Source organism: Chlorocebus sabaeus, chromosome 20, assembly GCF_047675955.1.
Source record: "Chlorocebus sabaeus isolate Y175 chromosome 20, mChlSab1.0.hap1, whole genome shotgun sequence".
NCBI lineage: Eukaryota > Metazoa > Chordata > Mammalia > Primates > Cercopithecidae > Chlorocebus > Chlorocebus sabaeus.
Genome location: NC_132923.1, coordinates 133,339,683 through 133,360,044, shown reverse-complemented (window position 1 = coordinate 133,360,044; position 20,362 = coordinate 133,339,683). Strand labels below are relative to the sequence as shown.

The window sequence follows — 20,362 nt, the reverse complement described above, 5'->3', positions numbered from 1 at the left end:
AGCCCAGGTGCCCGGCAGCCGGTGGTGCAGTACCATATCTGACCACTAGATGCCGCTGCCGGACAGCCTTTTGTCCGCTGCACCAGCGCACAGGCTGCTGCCCCGCCCCGTCCCCGCCCCGCCCCGCCCCGCCCCACCGAGATCGGGGCTCGCCTGTCTTCAGGCTCTGAACAATCTGCAGCCAGGACTGCCTTAGAAAGGCACAAACAGGGCCGGGCGCGGTGGCTCAAGCCTGTAATCCCAGCACTTTGGGAGGCCGAGACGGGTGGATCACGAGGTCAGGAGATCGAGACCATCCTGGCTAACACGGTGAAACCTCGTCTCTACTAAAAAATACAAAAAACTAGCCGGGCGACATGGCGGGCACCTGTAGTCCCAGCTACTCGGGAGGCTGAGGCAGGAGAATGGCGTAAACCTGGGAGGTGGAGCTTGCAGTGAGCTGAGATCCGGCCACTGCACTCCAGCCTGGGTGACAGAGCAAGACTCCGTCTCAAAAAAAAAAAAAAAAAAAAAGGCACAAACAGATGCACACATACACAAAGCCAAGACGATTTGGGGGCCTCTGAGCCGAGGACCCCAAGTGTGAAATCCCCAGTTAGCCAAAAGGCAGAGCCTGTAGCTTGGCGCCCGGCCTTTGCCCCGCCCACATGTCCTGCCCTGCATGCGCCCCAAGCCTGCCTCTCACTTCCCTCTGCAGAGACCACCTTTCCCAACACTGCTGCGGGGTACTCGGTTCGAAGGGGCGGGCAGCAAAGTCTGGGCTGGCCAGAGGGGTGGGGGCATCCCAAAAGCACTGCCTGCAGGCAGAGAGCACATTCCAGGGCAGCCTCAAGGGCTTAGGCGCTAAGGAGTCACCTTCACACAGGTGCTGGTGCACGCTCACACATGCCTGGCACACATGCCTTTGCCCCCTGCAGCACATGCAGGCACTATTACACAGACGCACTGGCCACATTCACACACTGACGCACACCTCACACACAGGCACTGACGCAAACAGGCGCCTGCTGCCAGTGCACGACTGCATGCATGGACTGGCGCACACTGGATGCCACACATGTACTGGCACACATGCACACACACCCTGCTGCTCACACTTGCATATGCGTGCACAGACACACCCTTGCACCCTGGTTCATGTGTGTAGGGGGCAGCAGGGGCAGGGATAGCCAGAGTGCATCCACACTGTGGATAGTCCGGCCCAGCCATGGGGTCATGACCCTCTTCAGGCCGCCGGTGCAGTTTGCAGCCCAGCCTTGCAGCTGCTGGGGCTGGGAAAGCCGTTTCCGGCTGGCAGCATGGCCCACCCCATGCCCTGGTTAAGTGACTGTGAAGCTCACACTCCACCCGTCGGAAGCCAAGTGACACTCTGGGTACCGACTGGGGACAGATGACATTCACTATGACTGAATAGCCATAGGGTGACCTGGCCAACTCTGCAGTAGGTCAGACAGGGGTCCTTGGCCAGGGTGGAGCTGGTGCTGATGGGAGGATGGTGCCTTCCCGCCCTTCCCCAGGGAGCCCAGCTCACCTTCCCGGCACGTGGGCCCCATGTAGCCATCCACACAGTGACACTGCCCACTGACAGGGCTGCAGTCAGCGCCACCCCCACAGTCACAGTGCAGGGTGCAGCTGGGCCCGAACTGGCCCCTTCCGCAATCTGCAAGGCGGAGGGCGTGGGAGACAAACCTGAGCATCATCCCTGCTTTCCCTGCGCCAGGGACCCTGGGCCTAGGGGCCCCCGGCAGAGCCCAGGTGCCGTGAAGCCTTCCGCCCGGGTGTGTGTGGGAGCCAAGACCTTGGGCCTCGGTTTCCCCTGAGGAGTAAACAGTCCCTGCCCTGCCTTCCTCAGGTACATTCTGCAGCCAGTGAGCTCCTGCATGAGAAAGCCCAGGCCCCAGGCACACACCCAGTCACCACTGTGTTCCTGCCCTGCCCCAGGAGGGCAAACGGGAGCCAGTGGTCAGGGATGCCCCCTCAGGGCACAACAGGTCTGAGAACCACAAGGCCAGGTATGCAGCCCCAGCAGCAGGGCCCCTCCTATCCTCAGGTGAGTCCCTCCTATCCTCAGGTGAGCCCCTCCTATCCTCAGGTGAGCCCCTCCTATCCTCAGGTGAGCCCCTCCAATCCTCAGGTGAGCCCCTCCTATCCTCAGGTAGGCCCTTCCTATCCTCAGGTGGGCCCCTCCTATCCTCAGGTGAGTCCCTCCTATCCTCAGGTGAGTCCCTTCTATCCTCAGGTGGGGCCCTCTGGGCTGGAGGGGCCACAGCCCCCTCAATGTCCCCCGATTCAGGGAAATCTTTCCACCCAACCAGAGCCCCCTCCCATGACCATGGGCTTCCTGGGACGTTGTGGGACCCACAGGGCAGAGCCTAGCCTAAGGCTCCAGCCCAAGCGCCATGCTTGGCACTGCATGTCCCAGCAGCTGACTCCAACCCCCCCAGAGGGCATGGGCCAGGTGCAGAGGCCATAGGAGGGCACAGTGCCCAGCCCAGGACTGGCACAGGTAGGGCCCAACCAATCAGTATTGGTCACTGTTGGAGACCCACATCCACGCCCTTCCTGAGCAGAACCCCAGACTCACCCAGGTTACAGGTGGCTCCTGAGCGCCCTGGTGGGCAAAGGCAGAGACCGGTGACAGGGTCACAGGGTGCCCCCCCATCGCAGTCACACCGCTGGTGGCAGCCCTCTCCAAATGAACCTGGCTCACACCCTGGTGGGGGCAGGGGGCTCAGTGTCCCCTCCTGCCCCGTACCCAGATGGGATGGGGCCAGGGAGCGGGGGTTCAGGGCGGGGAGAGGAAGAGGGCATGAAGCACTCACCACTCTCACAGAAGTGGCCGTGGAAGCCGGCGGGGCAGAGGCACCGGCCACTGATGGGGTCACAGGGGGCTCCATGTTGACACTGGCACACTCCCTGGCAGCCAGCCCCATGGAAGCCAGGGGGACAGGCTGAAGGATGCCAGTTACCATGAGACAAGGGCACACAGCGGCAGAAATGTCCAGTTTGCCCGGAATGACTAAAACCCGCCAATTCAGGGACCCGTGAGAAGCCCCCTCCTGCCCTTCCTCATCCCTCCCCACTGCTGCTGGCTCCCCACCTCTCTACTTCAGTGCAGCCCGGATCACCCACATGGGAGGAGTGGACAGTGGCTGAAAGGGGCCCCAGCCCAGCTGCACAGGCCCCCAACTCACGGTGCTCGCAGGCCTGGCCGTAGAAGCCGGGGCCGCAGCGGCAGGTGCCCGTGGTGGGCTCGCACGTGCTGTTGTTGTGGCAGGAGCACTCCAGACTGCAGGCGGCTCCATAGCGCCCAGGGGGACAGGCTGGGGACAGAGCAGGGTGGGGAGAAAAGGGCGGACAGTCCTCAGGCACCAGTCTTGCCCAACCCTATGGCAGCCCAGGGCACATCCCTGAGGGGATGCTGGGGTCCCCCTGGCCCCACGCACTTACCCAGCTCACAGTGCAGCCCTGTCCAGCCCAGGCCACAGGAGCAGCTGCCGTTGGTGGCGTGGCACAGGCCCCCGTTTCTGCAGGAGCAGGTGTGCTCACAGCCCATACCAAACCGGTTCTGGGGGCAGCCTGGGGACAGAAGGCAAGTGCTGCCTGGAGCTCTGGCCGAGGGTTGGGCTCCCTCTGGGAACGTGTCCCCACAGGCTGACAGTCAAATGCTTCCTGAGGCCTGTCAGTGCCAGTCTCTGCCTGCTGGACAGGCACATGCCAGGGAGTGGCACCAGCCGCATCCTCTCATTCATTGGTCATCTCAGGCTACCAAGTACCTGAGATGTTACTTCTCAGGCCTGGTCTAGGAACTGAGGGTGGCTCAGTCATGGAGGGTCTGGGTGAGCGCCTGCCCAGCCTGCAGGAAGGGATTTACGGAAGGCTTCATGGAGGCAGCGGCCCACTGTGAACCAGCTGTCTCCCGGCTGGGAGTGAGTGGACATCCTCCAGGCCTGAGAAGTAACACGGCTGGGCTGCTGTGGGCTCAGAGGTGGCCAGCTGCGGCCCTGCTGTTACAGCTGGATGCCTGATGACCAGCCCAATGGCACTAACCTTCCTGGGAGCGAGGTGGGGCCAGGCTACATCCCGGCTGGAGATTGGGCCCTGGGATCCTGAACCCTCTGCTGCCACAGGCTCCCAACGGGTCCCGAAGGCCAAGAACTGGTGTGGGGGGCAGCCGGCCCCTTGATGCAGACTAAGGGTGGGACCAGCCCAAGAGGCTGTGGCTGTGTTTATGGGGACTGGGCCTGTGGGAGCAGGAGCCACCACACCTGTTCCTTGGGTCCAGCCCGTCTCTCACTCTGGACTGTGCTCTAGACCCGCCTCCACTTTGGTCCCTGGGCCTTGGGTCTGGGAGAAAGGGCCGGAAGGACTCCACCCTCAGGCAGAAGACAGCCACCCGGTCCCTCCTGCAAGGGGCCAGGCAGGCGCTGGGTAGGAACCTGAAGCCCTCACGGCCACTTCGATGAGGATGGGGTCACTGGGTGGCCTAAGCCTCAGGAGCAGAGTGTCGAGGCAGGGGCTGGGGTGGCGTGGGATGGTCCATCCCCCCAAGTAGGGCAGCGCAGTCAACACAAGCTACAGCACTCTCGTCTCAGCCCCACGGTCAAGTGGGGAGCCGGTGGCAGCCAGGATGTGTGGGTGCCTGGGCTGGGCCCACCCTCCAGCGTCCCCATGGCTAATCAGTGACATCTCTGAGGGGCCCGTGAGCACACCCTCCAGAGTGAACACCCACCTCGCTCACAGCGGATGCCGGCTCTCCCCGGGGGGCAGAGGCAGGTGCCAGTCACAGGGTCACAGGCTGCCCCATGCCCACACCCACACACATGGGTGCAGTTGGGGCCGAAGCGGCCCTTCGGACAGGCTGCCGGGGAGGAAGCGGTGAGCGTGGCTGGCTTCCCTTCTCTCCCTGCCCAGTCAACCCCGGAGACGGGATAGGACACGATGGGATAGGGTGAGGGGACCCTGGGTCTGCCCCAGACAGGGTGGGGCCAGCCAGCTCCCATGCACCCATCCTGGCATCTCCCTTCCACCCACAGGGCCTGCTGGGGGTCCAGCCGCTGCCACCCGCTCTGCAGTGACTCACTGCCACCCCTACCCACCCTGCCAGCTCTGCCGGGTCCCAGAAGGGAAACTCCCTGCACAACTCAGGGAAAAGGCCTGTTTCCTGGCAGGACACTTGGCCACAGCTGCGCTGCCCAGCTGACCTCTGTGCCCAGCTGTGCTCAGGCCCCTGGCAGACATGGCGCAGGTCGCCAGGCACAGCAGGTGCAGGGACAGAGCTAGCAGAAGCCTGGTGGGGACCTGGTGTCACAGACACCCCCAAGGCTGTCCCTCTGGCTTAGCTCCACTTGGGGCCAGGCCCCGCCAGAGGGGGCTGAAGGGCAGGGAGGTGGGCAGTTGGGGGCCGTCCTCCTGCAGGCTGGCTGGCCCTACCCCGGAGACACAGGAGGCACCACTCAGCCCTGCTGCCACCAGCCACTCACTGAGGCTGCAGTCCGCCCCGAGGAACCCAGTGGGGCAGTGGCAGGCCCCCGTGGCCGCATCACAGGAGCCCCCGTTGAGACACCCACACAGCTGTTCACAGCCTGGCCCATACCGCCCGGGCGGGCATCCTGCAGGGAGAGGGGCAGCTGCAGGGGCTGGGGCTGGAGGCTTCCCCAGCGTCCCTGAACACAGCAAGGCAGCTCTCGTGAGGCCCCGACACGCTCCATCTTCCACCCCCTCAGACGACGGCCTTCCCGGGGACCAGGGCAACTGGGCCCAGCAGGACTCCCGAGCCCCCGGGTGGGCATGGGCAGCGCTCATGTTGCCGGCAGCTGGGGCCGTGGTAGCCAGCAGCACATGAGCAGATGCCAGTGGCAGGGTGGCAGGCTGGGTTCTCACTGGGACACCAGCACATCTGTGCACAGTCCTCCCCAACGCTGCCGGGTGGGCGGGCTGGATGCAGACAGGCAGGGTCGGTCCTGGCCCAGCCCAATCAAGGAACAGGTGGCCTCTCTGGATTCCCCCCACCCCGTCACTCCTCGGGGTGGGGGCTTGGGAGCACCTACCTTGTTCGCAGCCAGAGCCAGTGAAGCCAGGGGGACAGCGGCAGGCCCCAGTGACGTGGTGGCAGGCAGTGCCGGGTGGGCAGCTGCAGCGCTGGGCACAGGCCCCTCCAAACCAGCCCCGCAGGCAGGCTGCAGAAAGATGAGGGATGGGGAGGCTTCCTGGGAGGGGCCTGTTGGGGATCTGTGGGCCAGGACAGGCCCAGAGTGGACGCTGTGGGTAGGACCCAGCCGGTGCTGGCTGAACGGGGGTCTGTGCTCACCATTCTCACACCTCGAGTCGCCCCACCCTGGAGGGCAGAAGCAGGCCCCCCACCCAGTGGCATGGTGGCAGGTGGTTCCCCACCGGCAGTCACAGCGCCCCTCACAGTGAGGCCCGAATGTGTCCTTGGCACAGGCTGCAGGGACCAGACAGGGCTGAGAGCTCAGCCTCCAGCGGCCCTGCCCCATGGAAGGCGAAGGAGCAGGGAGACAGCAGCCGGGGCTCAGCACTGAGGCGACGGGAGCCAGCGACGGCCCTGAGGCCAGCCGAGTGCCCAGGCTTCCCTCAGACAGCAGACCCAAGGCTCCAGCCCTGAGCAAGGGGCCGCCCACACTGCACCCCAAGCAGTGGGGACGGCGCCCCTGCTGGAAGGGGGCTGGTGTTAGGGGCTTGGGTGGGAAGCCGGAGCTTTGAGGAATGAGGCAGTGTTGCCCTGGCATGTCTGGGCTCTGGAGAGGCTGAGGCCCTGCTGGGTGAACCAGGCCCTGCTGGCACAGCAGCCACAGCCCGACCCCTCACTGGCAGGAGGCCCCCAGCCAGCACAGGCTCCAGGACAAGGGGTGAAGGGGCCCCTCTCTGCATGTAGGGAACAGCAGCGGCCCCCGAGCCCCAGAGCATCCTCCGTTCCACCCACCACAGGGCTGGCCGGGGCCACACACCCCTGCCAAGGCAAGGCAGCAGCACTCTGTCCCCACAGGCCAGCTTCCTAGGCTGAGCCCCCCCCACAGGAACCCTTGGTGCTCAGACGGCAGCTCTTGCACTCACAGGACAACAGATCCCCTGGTGAGGCCCCACCCCGGGCACAGTCCTCAGCCCTGCAATGAGACTCATGCCACCCCTTCTCAGCAGAGCCTCCAGACTGCCCTGCTGCCCCGCCCCACTCACGGCTCTGACACTTGTCCCCAGTCCAGCCGGCCGGGCAGAGGCAGCGGCCCGTGTGCGGGTCACACAGGCCTCCGTTGAGGCAACTGCAGCTGTGCGGGCAGCCAGCTCCGACGTGCCCGGGGAGGCACTCTACAGGAACAGAGGCAGGCACGAGGGTGAGGGTCCTGCCTCCTGGGTCCAGGAGACCCTGGCTCATGCTTCCCTTACACAGGGCCAAAGCCCCCACCCCAGGGTGCTGCCCCCTGACCTGGGAGCCCTCCTAGGCCTGCAGACAGGGCTGCACCAGGCGTGCTGGGCTATGTCCCTCCTCTGCCGCCCAGGACTCACCCTTCTCACAGGCCAGGCCGGCCCAGCCCTCCGGGCACACACAGTGGCCTGAGACAGGGTCACAGGTCCCTCCATTCTGGCAGAGGCAGGAATGTCGACAGTTGTCGCCGTACAGGCCGGCAGGGCAGGCTGGGGCCGGGGAAGAGGGAGCAACCTGCATCCCCCAGCCAGCTGGCCCCACAGGGTCTGTCTGGCTTTCCAGCCCCATGTTGGACCTTGGGGTCAGGGACCTTGCAGGGGGCTGCCTCTAGGATGACCTGCTAGCTCAGCCTGACTCACCATCCCTGCCTGGAGAGGGGCACAGGTGAAAGGCATGGTCCTCAGTCCTAACAGCCCCTTCCTCCCTCCCGCAGGCACCAAGTGTCCTCTGGGCCCCGCAAGAGGCCAGCACCCTCACTCAGGCCTGGACCCCGGTCCCTGGACTCCTGGGTGGGGCTTACCCTGCAGGCAGGAGGGCCCCATCCAGCCAAGGGCACAGTGGCACTGCCCGTGGACAGGGTCACAGGAGGCCCCGTTAAAGCAAGCACAGGCCTGGCTGCAATTGTGCCCGTAGGTGTGAGCTGGGCAAGCTGCAGGTGGAGAGAGCTGGTCAGAGCTGGAGGTGGACAGGACCCCAGGGGTTGGCAGCAGATCACAGGCAGCTGGGCAGATCTGCCAGGGTCCCCTCGACTGCTGTGGCCAACTCTCCCCTCCCTTCTGGCTCAGGCCACCCACTCAGCAGAGTGGCCACAAAAAAGGACGAACACTGGCACGAGTGAGTAAAGCGTCATTCCCAGGGGGGGCTGCCTGGCAGCTTTGGTCACTCAGGACAGGTGGCAGGAGGGAGTCTCCTACGGAGGACCCGGCACCCCCTCCTGCAGCACCCTGGGCTGAGCAGGGACCTTACGCACTCTCGGCACAGCGGGGGCCCCGGCGGCCAGCGGGGCAGAGGCAGGAGCCATTCACGGCATCGCAGGCGGCTCCGGCAGTGCAGTTGCAAGCATGGCGACAGTCCAGTCCAAAGAAGCCGGCCGGGCAGGCTGCAGGCAGGGGGCAGTGATGTGAAGGGGCCCACACTGGAGTCCACCCAGCCTAGCCCCCGCCTGTGCCCTGGCTCACCACGCTCGCAGAAGGTGCCCCTCCAGCCTGCCGGGCAAGTGCAGGCCCCACTGACATGGTCACAGGCTGCTCCGTGCTGACACTGGCACCGCTGCTCACAGCCGGGCCCGAAGTGGCCCTGGGGACACCCTGAGACATGCGGCCCCGGCCCACCATCAGTCAGAGGGCCAGGAGCCTGACCCAGCCGTGCCTGGGCCTTGCCGCCCTCCCCAGGACTGTGGGACAGGCCTGGCTCGTGAGAAGCCCCTTCTCACCCAAGGGAGACTGGGCTCACTCACACGCTTCATCCCCACCCAGGTGGGGCCACGGGAGGCTTGAGGGAGCTCCAGGCAGCAGCTTTAGGGATGGGAACTCTGCAGGGGCTGCCTCTAGGACACCCGACCCAGGCCTCCCCCAGTTCCACCAACCAAGCCTCGGGGGCACACACTGGGGGACACCAGCCTCAGTCCTAAGCAGACCCCTTCTCCATCCCCCAGGTGCCAGGCCTCCCGCAGTGGGGGACGGGACCTGCCCCTTCCTGCTGCAGCTCCAGTGAGCCTGGTGCAGGTCAGTGAGAGAAACAACACTCTGGCACAAGTGAGCAAAGCATCATTCCTGGGGGGCTGCCTGGCAGCTTCGGTCACTCAGGACAGGTGGCAGGAGGGAGTCTCCTACGGAGGACCCGGCAACCCCCCCGCGGCACCCTGGGCTAAGCAGGGACCTCACACACTCTCCACACAGCAGGGGCATCATTTAGTCCAGGCTAGACTTTAGTCCGGGCTGTGGAGTGGGGTGGTGGGCGCTGGAAAGCTCAGGGAAGGCAGAGGAAGCCAGGCCAGGGCCCAGCCACAGTGCGCATGTGTGTGTGTGCATGTGTTGGGGTGTGTAGGTGCGCAGGAGGGGGCACGGCCAAAGGCTGTGTGTGCGTATGCATGTGCATGTGTGTATGCACTCATAGGAGGGGGCGCAGCCAAAGGCTTCGTGTGTGTGTGCGCGCAGGAGGGAGTACTGGCCAAAGGTTTTGTGTGTGTTCATGTGTGCGTGCATGTGCATGTGTGTGTGTGCACAGGAGGGGGTGTGGCCAAAGGCTTCATATGTGTGTGTGCACACAGGAGGGGGCATGGCCAAAGGTTCTGTGTGTGTTCATGTGTGTGTGTGCGCGCCTCTGTGCGTGTGCGCGTGCATGGGAGGGGGTGTGGCCAAAGGTTCTGTGTGTGTGTGCTCAGGAGGGGGGCACAGCCAAAGGCAGGGCCAGGACTCACGCTGCTCGCACTGCGGGCCCACGTAGCCAGCCTCACACAGACACAGGCCACTGATGGCATCACAGCTCCCGTGGCCAGCGCTGCAGTTGCAGAGGTGGCTGCAGTCAGGTCCCCAGTGACCACTATCACAGGCTGCAACAGAACTCAGAGTCATCCAGAGCAGGTCCCAATGCAGGCCACAGGTACCACCGCCAAGTCAGGCACAGGGGCATCTCAGGACTGGGGCACTGCCTCATGCAAGCCCCCAGTCCTCAGGGGCCCTGGGCGGAGGCCTCTCCAGGGGCTAGGAAAGGAGGGACATCTGGACAAAGGGCGAGCCAAGGGTCCCTGTACCTCTCTGGCAGCTAAAGCCGGTCCACCCGGGGGCACAGCTGCAGTGTCCGGTGGCTGGGTGGCAGCGCCCATCATTGGCACAAGAGCACCGTGTCTGGCAGCTGGGACCAAACCAGCCTGCTGGGCACACTACAGGCAGAAGAGAGAGGGTGAGTGGGGCCTGGCCGCCTGCCCCGGGTCAAAGGCTCAGGGGTGGCTCCAGCTCACTCACCATCCTGGCAGCGGCTGCCGACAAAGCCAGGGAGGCACAGGCAGGCTCCAGTCTCAGGGTCGCAGTGGGCACCGTGCTGGCATGCGGGGCAGATCTCCTGGCAGCCCAGCCCCCAGCGGCCCTCGGGACAATCTAGCACCCACCCCCCATGGCCAGTCAGTGCCCAAGCTGTCCTTGTTCAACACATCAATAAACACAACATGGCACGATGCCCCCGGAGCCACAGCTGAGGAGGCGGAACCACTGTTACCATCTCAGCCTGCCCCGGGGAGGAGAGAGGGCCCGGGCGCCTCCTGGGGCTGCAGGCTGCGGGGTGCCCACCATGGGAGAGGAGCCCCAGCCCTAGGCACAGTTCAGCTGGCAACACAAGGAGCCGAGCCCATTAGAGACTGGGAGCCACATGGAGAGAGGGAGCAGCTCGAGAGAGCAGCCTGTAGGCCCCAGGGGCTTGGTGGGGCAGCCACAGACCCCCATTCCCTACCCCACGGGAGTGCACTGTGAGTTCTCACATCTGCTACAGGCGGGCCTGGGATCCGCAGGGCTGGGGCCTCCACAGTTCAGGACCCCATCAACTCGGAGCTGTGCAGCCCAGGGAGGTAGAACCGGGGCTGCGGCCGACACTCACCTGCCTCACAGTCTTCCCCAGTCCTCCCCGGCGGACACCGGCACTGCCCTGTGACCCCATGGCAGGGGGCTCCCCCACAGGAGCAGGAGCCTGAGCAGTTCACGCCAAACGTCCCCACCGGGCACTCTGCAGGAAGAAGCACGAGGGGCCTCAGCCACGCCATGTGGAGCGGCCCGACCAGAGCCTTTCCCCTAGGGGCTCCAGGCGAGTGTGCCTCCCACACCTCCCCACATGGGCTCTGGCTCTAGCCCCGGGGTTGGGAGGCTGCTGAGCACACCTGGGGTCCCCAGAGTGGCCAGGCAGGTCAAAGGAACAGGCAAAGGAGGGGTGAAAGGGGAGCTGATGGATGGGAGGAGAGGGGAGGGGCAGGGCCGCTGGGGCAGCCTGGGAGAGGCTGAAGCAGATCCCTCGGCTGTCCAGGACCCTGGAGAGCTCCCGGGAGCCCGAGGTAGGGCCTACTCTTTCTCCGCCACCATAGTCACCAGAGGACCTGTCCTGGTCAGGCCAGTGTGCCCCCAGCCCAACCTGGCGATGCTGGTCCAGTCTCTCCTACTCCCCTACATCCAGCTGGGAGCCCCTCCAGGGACTCGGCCCTAGGGTTGGGGAGGCTGTGCACCCACTCGCTCCACCCCCAGAGCCACCGCCCTTTTCCTGTGGGATAGGGCTAGAATGGAGAGGGCAGGTGGCCTCCTGGAGGCCTAGGGTCCCCCTCCTCCACCCGGCAGGTGAATGAGACCCCAGGGAGCACAGAGGCCAGGGAGTCAGAGCATCCCAGGAAGGGGGACCTCAGGAAAGAATATGGGGGTTGAGGATTGGGACCCCTGGAGAGGGCCTGCAGGGGCCACATCCCATGGCCTGGCAGAGCCGTGGGTGCTGGGAGCCCTGGATCGGCCTCCCTGGCAGAGCTTTCCTCTAGTCTCCCACGCCTGCCCTGCCCTTAAGGGCCTGGCCTTGGCCTCCCCTGTGAGGACAACAGAGCACGAGGCTGGGCCGGGAGCTGGGGTGGCAGCCTTCTTGCCTCCCCCAGCAAGGCGCAGTCACTGCGATGCTCCTGCCTGCTGCTCGAACTGAACCTCTCCCTGGGCTCACAACAGCATCACAGCAGCCCCAAGAAAGCAGTCGACAGAGACCCCGTGCTGCACGCCCAAGTTCCACAGAGCCCACGCGTCAGAAGCCCACAGCGGGGCTGAGAGCCAGGACGTGCCCAGCCTGGGGAGGAGCGCTGGTAATACAGGTAAAGCACCAGGCCTGGCCCCGCTGAGGCCCTGAGTACACACGCTGGTAAACCCTTGTCACCAGGGCCCATCCCCAGGGGGCACCCGCCCACAGGGACACAGGGACGTCCCTGGGACTACAGGCCTGGCACTCAGCGTGCCCTGGGGCACTAGGTGGTGTTCACAGGGTTGGGGGGTCGCTGTTCAAAGCAGCCCGACAGGGCCTCAGGGAAGCCCCCTCCACAAACTGGGGCAGATGAGTGCAGGGCAGGAAGTTTCCAGACCCAACAACAAGAGGGGATGTTATCTTAATAAAGAGTGTTGATCTTTATGTCAACACTCAGATGTCATCCTGTGGCTTATCCTCGGGGCACCGGAGCCTCTTAAACAAAAGAGGGGAAGGGGCAGAGGAGGAGCGGAGGAGGGGCAGGGCAGGAGCCTTCCTCCTCTCAGGAACTGGGGGCTCTGGGAGCGGTGGAAGTGTGTCTGTGGCGAGGCCTCCTCACTGTCTCGGGTGTAGAGATCGGGGAGTGGAAGGAGGGTCACAGGCATCAGGGGAGGGTGAACTGCTGGTGTGTGTGTGCATGTACCTGCCTGCATTCGTGTGTGTGTGTAAGTGGTGTGTGCGCGCATGTGTGTACACGTTTGGGGAGGGGAGTGGGAGGAAGGGTGGGAGAGGATGCCAGGGAGTCAGGAGGAGCTGAGTCCCACGTCCACACACTCACGAAGCCCTAGGGCTTGTGCACAGATGGGAAGTGGGCACTCAGAGCCACTGCACGCCGGCCTGAGACCACAGAGCTCCTGCACATCCAGGTCGGGAGGCTTGGCCTAGAGTGCTCCGACCCTTAGTGGCTGGGACCAGGGTGGCCTAAGAGCTGGCTGGTGGGTCCTTGGGTGGACGTTGCTCCCTCTGCGGGCCTCTTCTCATTCCCCAGATGGAGGTGGGGAGGGGAAGGGCCCATGCTGGGGGGGCTTGAGTCCAGACAGTCCCCCGGTACGGCCCCAAGGGAGGCAGAGGAGGGGGCTGGCACCAGGCTTCTCGTTCTCTCTCCAGCCCAGGACGTGGTCATGCTGGTCACACGGCACGCCCTCGTGGCTCCCGTCTCTCCTGGCCAATGGGCGTGGACACCGTGCGCCGCGCCAAGGGAGGCTCCAACCTGCCCAGGCCCTGTCGGTGGCCGCTGCGGCAGCTCCGTTACTCATGCCGAGGGTGTCTTCCTTCCCCTCATGAGCCGATGACACACTCGGGTATTTCCTACCCTGGTCATGAGACTGAGGAGTGACCATCCCGCAGCTCTGAGCCTCAGATCAGCTTGCTCAGCTTTCTGCTTGGCCAGGACCACATGCTATTGTCCTGGTCATTGCACCTCCTGCCAGTGCAAGCTGGGGCAGCCAGGACACCCCCACCTTCCTAGCCCTCTTGGCAAAGCCTCCAGCCCCATGCACGCTGGGCTGGAATCACTTCAGGGAGTTAGTCCCCGGGTCTCCCAGGAATACCTAAGCATGGACTCAGCTGGTCCATCTCTCTGTTAGGAGCTGTTAGCCAGCTCCTAACAGCCTCCTCCCCTGCCTGCCATGTGAGTGTGGGGCTCCCAGGCTCTGTGCCTGCTAGACCTAGGCCACAGCATCCACATGCAGGGGCCTGCAGCCACGACCCCAGGCCAGCACTGCAGCCCAGACCACTCTCCGAACCACCACCTCCAGGGGCAGCCTCTGCTGCCGGCTCACATGTGAGGAGGGAGCTGCTGCCCCAGCCTCCAAGAGAAGCCCACAGTCTGTTCCAGTCGAGGCAAGGGAGGAGTTTGGAGAAGCACCAACCCCTCTCTGGGCCAGGCCCAGAGCAGACCTGCCCTAAGCAGACCAGACTCAGACTAGCAGCCACACCCCTGCTGTGTGACAAGCTATCAAGGCAAGGCACCACCTGAGCTCAGGCGAAGGAGGCCGATAGTGACAGCTGTGCAGCCCTTCTGAAGCCCACCCTCCAGCCAGGCAGGCAGCCTAGACCCACAACGAGACCGCCGGGAGCCCCAGGAGCCAGCCACTCACCTTGGTCGCAATCCTCTCCCTGGAAGCCAGCAGGACACTGCTTCCCACACTCGCCGCTCACGGGGTCACAGGCCACACCCACTGGGCAGGTGCACGCCTGCCGGCACCCCAGCCCAAAGTAGCCCGGCTCACACTCTGCAGGGTGTGAGAGAGGGGTGGGTGGGGTCAGCCGGCCCTGGCGCCCCCCAAACCCCACGTGTGGACTCACCTGCCTGACAGCGCTCGCCCTGGAAGCCGGCCTTGCAGGAGCAGCTGCCATCCCTCTTGTCACAGGACCTCGTGTGGGACTGCACACACCGGCACTCCTCGGAGCAGCCCGGCCCGAAGGCCCACGGCGGGCAGGCTGCACCCACAGAGCCGTGAGGGGTACTCCCGTCTGAAGCCCTGCCCTCCCAGACCACTTCCACCAGCCCTGGGTCAGCCAGGAGGACAGCCAAGATCATGCAGGGAGCTGTCCTCATCCACCTCTCCCCCTGCAGCCCACCGCCCCTTCCTCCCTGAGTGTCTGAATCCCAGGGATGGGTGACCCCACCAGGGACTCAGAGCTTGGCCTTGCTGCCAGGAATCTCCAAAAGTCAAGATAGGCTTCATCCCCTGGAGGCTTCTGCAAAAGGTCTGGCCCTGCCCTCATCTGCAGCCCTCCCACCCATCAGGGCTGGGAGGCACCACGAGGCTGGGGACCGTCCACCCAGACACCCCGGATGCCAGCACAGTTGCCGTCGAGAGGATGTGGCTTGGAGTCCACAGACTCAGGGCAGATCCCAGACCCACATCCCAGTGGGTGACCTGGCTGGGCCCTGATGGCCTCATCCCAACCCAGACTACAGGTAATAGGACACAGACCATCCCTTCCACCCGCTGCGGCCGCCGGGGACACCGGAAGGGACGGTGAGACTCACTGAGGTGGCAGAAGCGGCCGTAGAGCCCCGGGTCACAGAGGCAGGCCCCGTAGAGGCGGTGGCACCGGCCCCGGTTGGCACAGTTGCATTTCTTGCGACACTGCTTGCCATAGTAGCCCTTGGGGCAGCCTGGGAGCAGCGGGGCTCCTTGAGAACCTTGGTGGCAGCCAGCCTACCACATGTGGTCCTCCCACGTGGCAGGATGCTCAGGGACCCAGGGCCCAGCACAGGAGCTGGGAGCAGCCCCCACCAGGGCACTAGGTGAGCCTCCAGGATTGGCTGTCTGCCCTGGCTGGTCCGTCCCCTACATCCCCTGCCCCCAGGGTTTGTGGCAAGGGCGGGTGGAGGAGCACATTCCTTGGCGCACACTGGTGAGATGCACAAAGCTCATGCTCCACTCTCCCCAAAGTCCGGCTCCCATCAGGAGCCGCCTGACTTCTGTCCCATGGCAGTCACTAAGCTTGACCTCAGAACCTCAAAGCAGGAAGGACACGTGGCCCCAGTGGCCAGGGTCCCAGGCCCAAGCCACAGGTGGCCCCAGAGCTAGAAAGGTCCTCGCCTTTCTTCCCCAAACAATTCCTTCTGGCTAGGTCCTGCCCCAGGTCTTTCCTCGTACTGAAGGCAGTAGTAAGCTGAAGGTGCCCCGATAACGACATGGAGACTATGCCCCAGGACCTGGAGACTAGGCACAGTTGCATTTCTTGCGACAGGGCTTGCCATAGTAGCCCTGCGTTATTCAGGTTGGCCCTGAACCCAAAGACAGATGTCCTCATCAGAGAGGCAGGCGGAGGCTGAGACAGAAAGAGGAGGCCTAGAGAAGAGGAGGTGACCCCTTGATGCTGCAGACAGCCTGGAGGGTACAGCACAATCCCAGGGGTGCAGTGCCTGGGAATGAATACGGGGGTTCCCCAGCCCCCTGTAGAATAGAAAGGGCAGACAAAGTGGGGAAGGGAGGCACGCCGACAGGGAAGAGGTAGGAAGCCCTGTGCAGCTGCCCGGGGTCCCCACAACCACCAGGCAACCAGCCCTGCAGAGCACAGCACACACAGCCAGGCAAGCTCACAGGGCCACCTGGGCATGGGGCACAGGTTCTAGGGCTGGCTATCTTCTTCTCACAAAGGCAGAAAGTTTATGATACGTTAGCTGCACTCTCCAGCGAAAGAGGTAGAAATGATGAAGTCTGGAGACTTAAAGATAAAGCTTTAACCACCTGGGAAACATTTTCTGGACTAATTCCTCCAGAAAGGCTGAAACTTCAGAGTTAATAAGGACATCAACATCATCCCTTGCAGCTACTGGCCCCTGAGTAATCCCTTCTGCAAACCTCACCCAGCCATCACACAGCTCTACTTGAATGCTTCCAGGAACGGGGACCTCACTGCCTCCCAAGGGAACCCATTCTAAAAGTGTTGCTCTATAAAGTCTTATCCTCTGCTACAGTCAGGCCCTGGGAAAATTAGCAACAGTGAAAAAGCAACACCCCTTTCACTCAAGGGCCTCATTCCCTCTCAAGCACAGCCTAAAGCTCTGGAGACGGGGAGGCAGGAAGGGAAGGGAGTCTAGGAAAAGTTTGGTGGCAGTTTCCCTGCTCCAGTGGGAGGAAGGAGACAAGGAGGGGTGGTGCCTCCCACTTCCCTGACAGCCCAGGGGGTAATTCCAGAAGCACCAGAAGAGACTGCACGCACCATCCTCACAGTTAGTTCCACTGACACCCGGGGGGCAGCGGCAGGTCCCCGTGACAGAGTCGCAGGTCCCACCATTCTGACAGCTGCAGGAGAAGCTGCAGTTCTTCCCGAAGGTGTCCGGAGGACAAGCTACAAAGAGTGACAGGGAAGCGTCAGGGTCACCAGCCAGCACGACACTCTGAGACCCCTTCCTAGGGTTGGAGGCTCTGGGTTTAGAAGGAATTGCCTAGAGATAAAATGATGGCACTTGTGCCACATCACCCCTGCCCATGCTCATGGGAGATACCACTAATCGATCACTGACTCCTCTCTCTGTACGCCAGCAGAGACAGGAGTCTCCTCCTTCTGAACCAGCTCTTTCAAACAGGCAGAGCCTCACAGTTATTACGGGCCCCCGGCCATCTGAGCTAGAGGAACCCAACCTGCCATCTGCCCTTCAGCAGACAGCCCTCACTGTCTTAGTTATTTGCTGGCTTGCTTGTTGCTCGACTGTGAAGACTGATACTTAGGAAGGATGAACACCTTGGCTCGCTTGTTCCCAGGGAATCCTTGCTGCCTGGAACAGTGCCTGGCACAGAGTGGACGGACAGGGGATGTTTATCAAAGAACTGAACAAATGGATGAAAGAATGGATCTGCACGGGTCTCCCTGCCCAAGGCCAGCAGGCAGGAATAAAACTGAATAGGCTCAAAGGACTGTCCCCAGGTCTTGGGGCTCAGAGGCCCCTTCCCGGCCCCCAGCCCCTGTGCAGCCGCCTCACTCTCATTGCAGATGAGCCCAGTCCAGCCCTCGGGGCAGTCACAGCCATCCAGGCCCGGGAGGCAGGTCCCTCCATTCCTGCAGTCATCACAGGTCAAGCTGCAGTCGTGGCCAAAGGAGTCATCCAGGCAGACTGGGGGGCAGACCAGGATGGGGGTGTTCAGAGCCTGACCCCTGGCCTCAGCAGGCATAGAGGCCTGGCTCAGATCCTCACGCCAGGGAAGGGGCATAAGGGGCATCCTCAGCCCATGAGGGCCCCAAAAGGGTGACATGAGGGCAGATGCTGGGGCCAAAAGGAGCCCTAACTTGGGACCTGCAAGGCCAGTCCTGCCCAGGCTCAGCCCGCATGAGCTGTGCAAACTGAGCCAGTGGCTCAACCTCTCTGGGCCTTGGTCTCACATGGCATTGCAGGGGTCCTTCCTCACGTCCCCAACCTCTGATTGGATGGCAGCCTAGCCCGAGGGGTCGCTGGCTGCCGGCCCTGCAAGCAGGAGCCCCCGGGGGCTGGGCTCGTGCTCACCAAACTTCTCTGTGAGCGTGTGTTCGCCCCGCAACTCTGCCTCTTCCTCGTCGGCCCCGATGTCGTCATCCTGGAAGAGTCTCGGCAGCTGGTCCTGGAGCACGGCGATGTGAGGCAGGGGCCGCACGAAGGGCAGCTCGCCGTCCAGGTCCACCACCGGCTCCTCCAGGGCTGCCAGGGGCACAGAGGCCCCTTAGCCCCTGCCACCCACCTGCCTGCCCGACTCCCCGGCGGGTAGGGCTGGGCCTGAGCCCCACCCCAGGGCCCCTGCCACTGTCCTACTGCCTCCACTACCCCCACCTCCTCAGCCTGGTCCTGGGGTCATCCCAGCTGCACCTGACCCTCCTTCTCAGGAGAGAAGGCTCCAGGCCCTGAGGACCTGAATCCTGCCCCTCTGCCCCCAGGCTCATCCCAGCTCGAAGGACTCTGGGGCCTAGAGGGGTAGAGGTGGGAGCAGTTGCCATCAGTCCCAGGGACATCACCTTAGGTCTCGGTCCCTTCTCTCACCTGGTCAGGACAGGTGCTGGGCTCCAGGAGGATGCCTGTCTCACCAGCTTCCCCCACCCCACTGTCCTCAATCCCCACATGGCCCTCAGAAGAGGCAGGACCCCAGTGGGTCCCCAGGGGCCCAAGAGCCTCTGAGGTGGTGTTGGCCCAGAGAGGCCAGGGGCAAAGGACCCCAGGCAGGTGGGGGTGGGGCGGGCCAGGCCTGCGGGATGCAGGGTCAGCTGGGGCAAACTCGAGAAGGCAGAGGCCAGTGCTCCTCAGAGGGCAGGAGACTCACGGCTGCAGCCCCTACGGTCCTCGTGCAGCCGGTAGCCGGCCTCGCAGGAGCACTGGAAGGAGCCAGCCAGGTTGGTGCAGTGGTGCTCGCAGCCACCACGGCTGGAGGCGCACTCGTCCACATCTGCGGGTGACCCGGGGCTGCTGAGGCCTGTGCTCCCGGGTGGTGAACCAGGGAGGCCCCTGCCCACCCAGTCCCATTTGCAGGGCTGAAGCCCTGGTGGCCCTGCCAGAGGTGAGTGGCTCATCTCTTGAACCAGCCAGTAAAACTCACCCCCAGCCACAGCAGCCACTCTGGCCACCCTCCCACCCCAGGGTCAGAGCCATGGCAGACACCTGCTAGAGGGGCCAGGCTGGGCGGGGCCGGCCAGGCAGCAGCCAGGGGGACAGGCCCAGCTCCAGGAGAGAGCGGCCAGTGACCTCAGGCCAGAGGGAGGGAGGGGGCAGGTCAGCACAGCCCTGCATGCAGCAGGCACTCAGCCAACACCCACAGCCCTGCATGCAGCAGGCGCCCAACCAATATCCACAGCCCTGCATGCAGCAGGCGCCCAACCAATATCCACAGCCCTGCATGCAGCAGGCACTCAACCAATATCCACAGTCCTGCATGCAGCAGGCACTCAGCCAACACCCACAGCCCTGCATGCAGCAGGTGCTCAACCAGAACCCACAGCCCCTCAGCAGGGCACAGAGCAGGCTGACCCCATGCCCACCACGGGGGGACCAGAACCAGCCCCGTGTCCTTCCTTAGGGCAGCCCTGCTCCCAGGCCACCCCAGCTGTGCAGTGGCAGGGCAGTGCTCACCCTCACAGCTGCAGCCATCGGCACTGAGCCGGTAGCCAGCGTAGCAGCCGCACTCGTACCCGCCAGGGTTGTTGGTGCACACCTGCTGGCAGCACGGGCTGTCTGCACAGTCATCAACATCTGTGGGCACACACCATGGGCCCCCTGGTACCAGGCACCTGCATGTGCACACGCTCCCACCCACACACAACTGCATACAACTGCATACAACCACACAGAACCCACGTGCCCTACTGCATGTGCACCTGCCCACAGTCTCACGCGTGCACACCTAAATAATGGCACCTGCAGACAATAGCACCCACCACACAATCACACCCACGCACATGCATGCTCCTGGTCCCGCATACACACACACACACAGGACACATGTCACAGCCCCGGGGCCACCCGCCTGTCTGCTGGGAACAAGGTGTTGGGACTGGGGCTAGAGGGTGGGGCTCCATCTGAGAGTCAGGGTCTGGGGTGTGACTCCCAGGACACTGGGTCCTTCCCAGGTGATGGGGCAGTACTGAGGAGGTGCTGACGGGGTAAGGGGGTGCCATGACCGTGGGTATGGGCCCTGCAGGCTGATGTGGGCACCTAGGGTCTTTCCTGGCCAGGGTGCTGCCTCTGTCAGGTCT

General features: G+C 63.9%; 1 protein-coding gene across 9 annotated transcripts in view; it reads right to left on the bottom strand.

The window, feature by feature from the left end:
* LOC103225737 (uncharacterized) overlaps positions 1-20,362 on the bottom strand; it is a 133,178-nt gene that overhangs the window by 1,415 nt on the left and 111,401 nt on the right. For 5 of the 9 annotated variants that reach the window (XM_037985151.2, XM_037985152.2, XM_007980871.3 and 2 more), the window contains 25 exons: positions 19,740-19,859; positions 18,937-19,059; positions 18,153-18,323; positions 17,634-17,765; positions 16,874-17,002; positions 15,189-15,317; positions 14,498-14,632; positions 14,290-14,424; positions 11,030-11,155; positions 10,405-10,536; positions 10,194-10,322; positions 9,861-9,992; positions 8,620-8,748; positions 8,412-8,540; positions 7,962-8,090; positions 7,522-7,650; positions 7,195-7,323; positions 6,051-6,179; positions 5,484-5,612; positions 4,733-4,861; positions 3,451-3,579; positions 3,195-3,323; positions 2,823-2,951; positions 2,585-2,713; positions 1,532-1,660 (listed from right to left, as the gene is read on the bottom strand). In XM_037985151.2, coding sequence (XP_037841079.2) covers positions 1,532-1,660; positions 2,585-2,713; positions 2,823-2,951; positions 3,195-3,323; positions 3,451-3,579; positions 4,733-4,861; positions 5,484-5,612; positions 6,051-6,179; positions 7,195-7,323; positions 7,522-7,650; positions 7,962-8,090; positions 8,412-8,540; positions 8,620-8,748; positions 9,861-9,992; positions 10,194-10,322; positions 10,405-10,536; positions 11,030-11,155; positions 14,290-14,424; positions 14,498-14,632; positions 15,189-15,317; positions 16,874-17,002; positions 17,634-17,765; positions 18,153-18,323; positions 18,937-19,059; positions 19,740-19,859 — 3,270 coding nt within the window. Of the gene's footprint in view, positions 1-1,531; positions 1,661-2,584; positions 2,714-2,822; positions 2,952-3,194; positions 3,324-3,450; positions 3,580-4,732; positions 4,862-5,483; positions 5,613-5,799; positions 5,938-6,050; positions 6,180-7,194; positions 7,324-7,521; positions 7,651-7,961; positions 8,091-8,411; positions 8,541-8,619; positions 8,749-9,860; positions 9,993-10,193; positions 10,323-10,404; positions 10,537-11,029; positions 11,156-14,289; positions 14,425-14,497; positions 14,633-15,188; positions 15,318-16,873; positions 17,003-17,633; positions 17,766-18,152; positions 18,324-18,936; positions 19,060-19,739; positions 19,860-20,362 lie in introns of all 9 variants that reach the window. The other 4 variants (XM_037985154.2, XM_073007911.1, XM_073007910.1 and 1 more) reach the window with 3 other exon arrangements.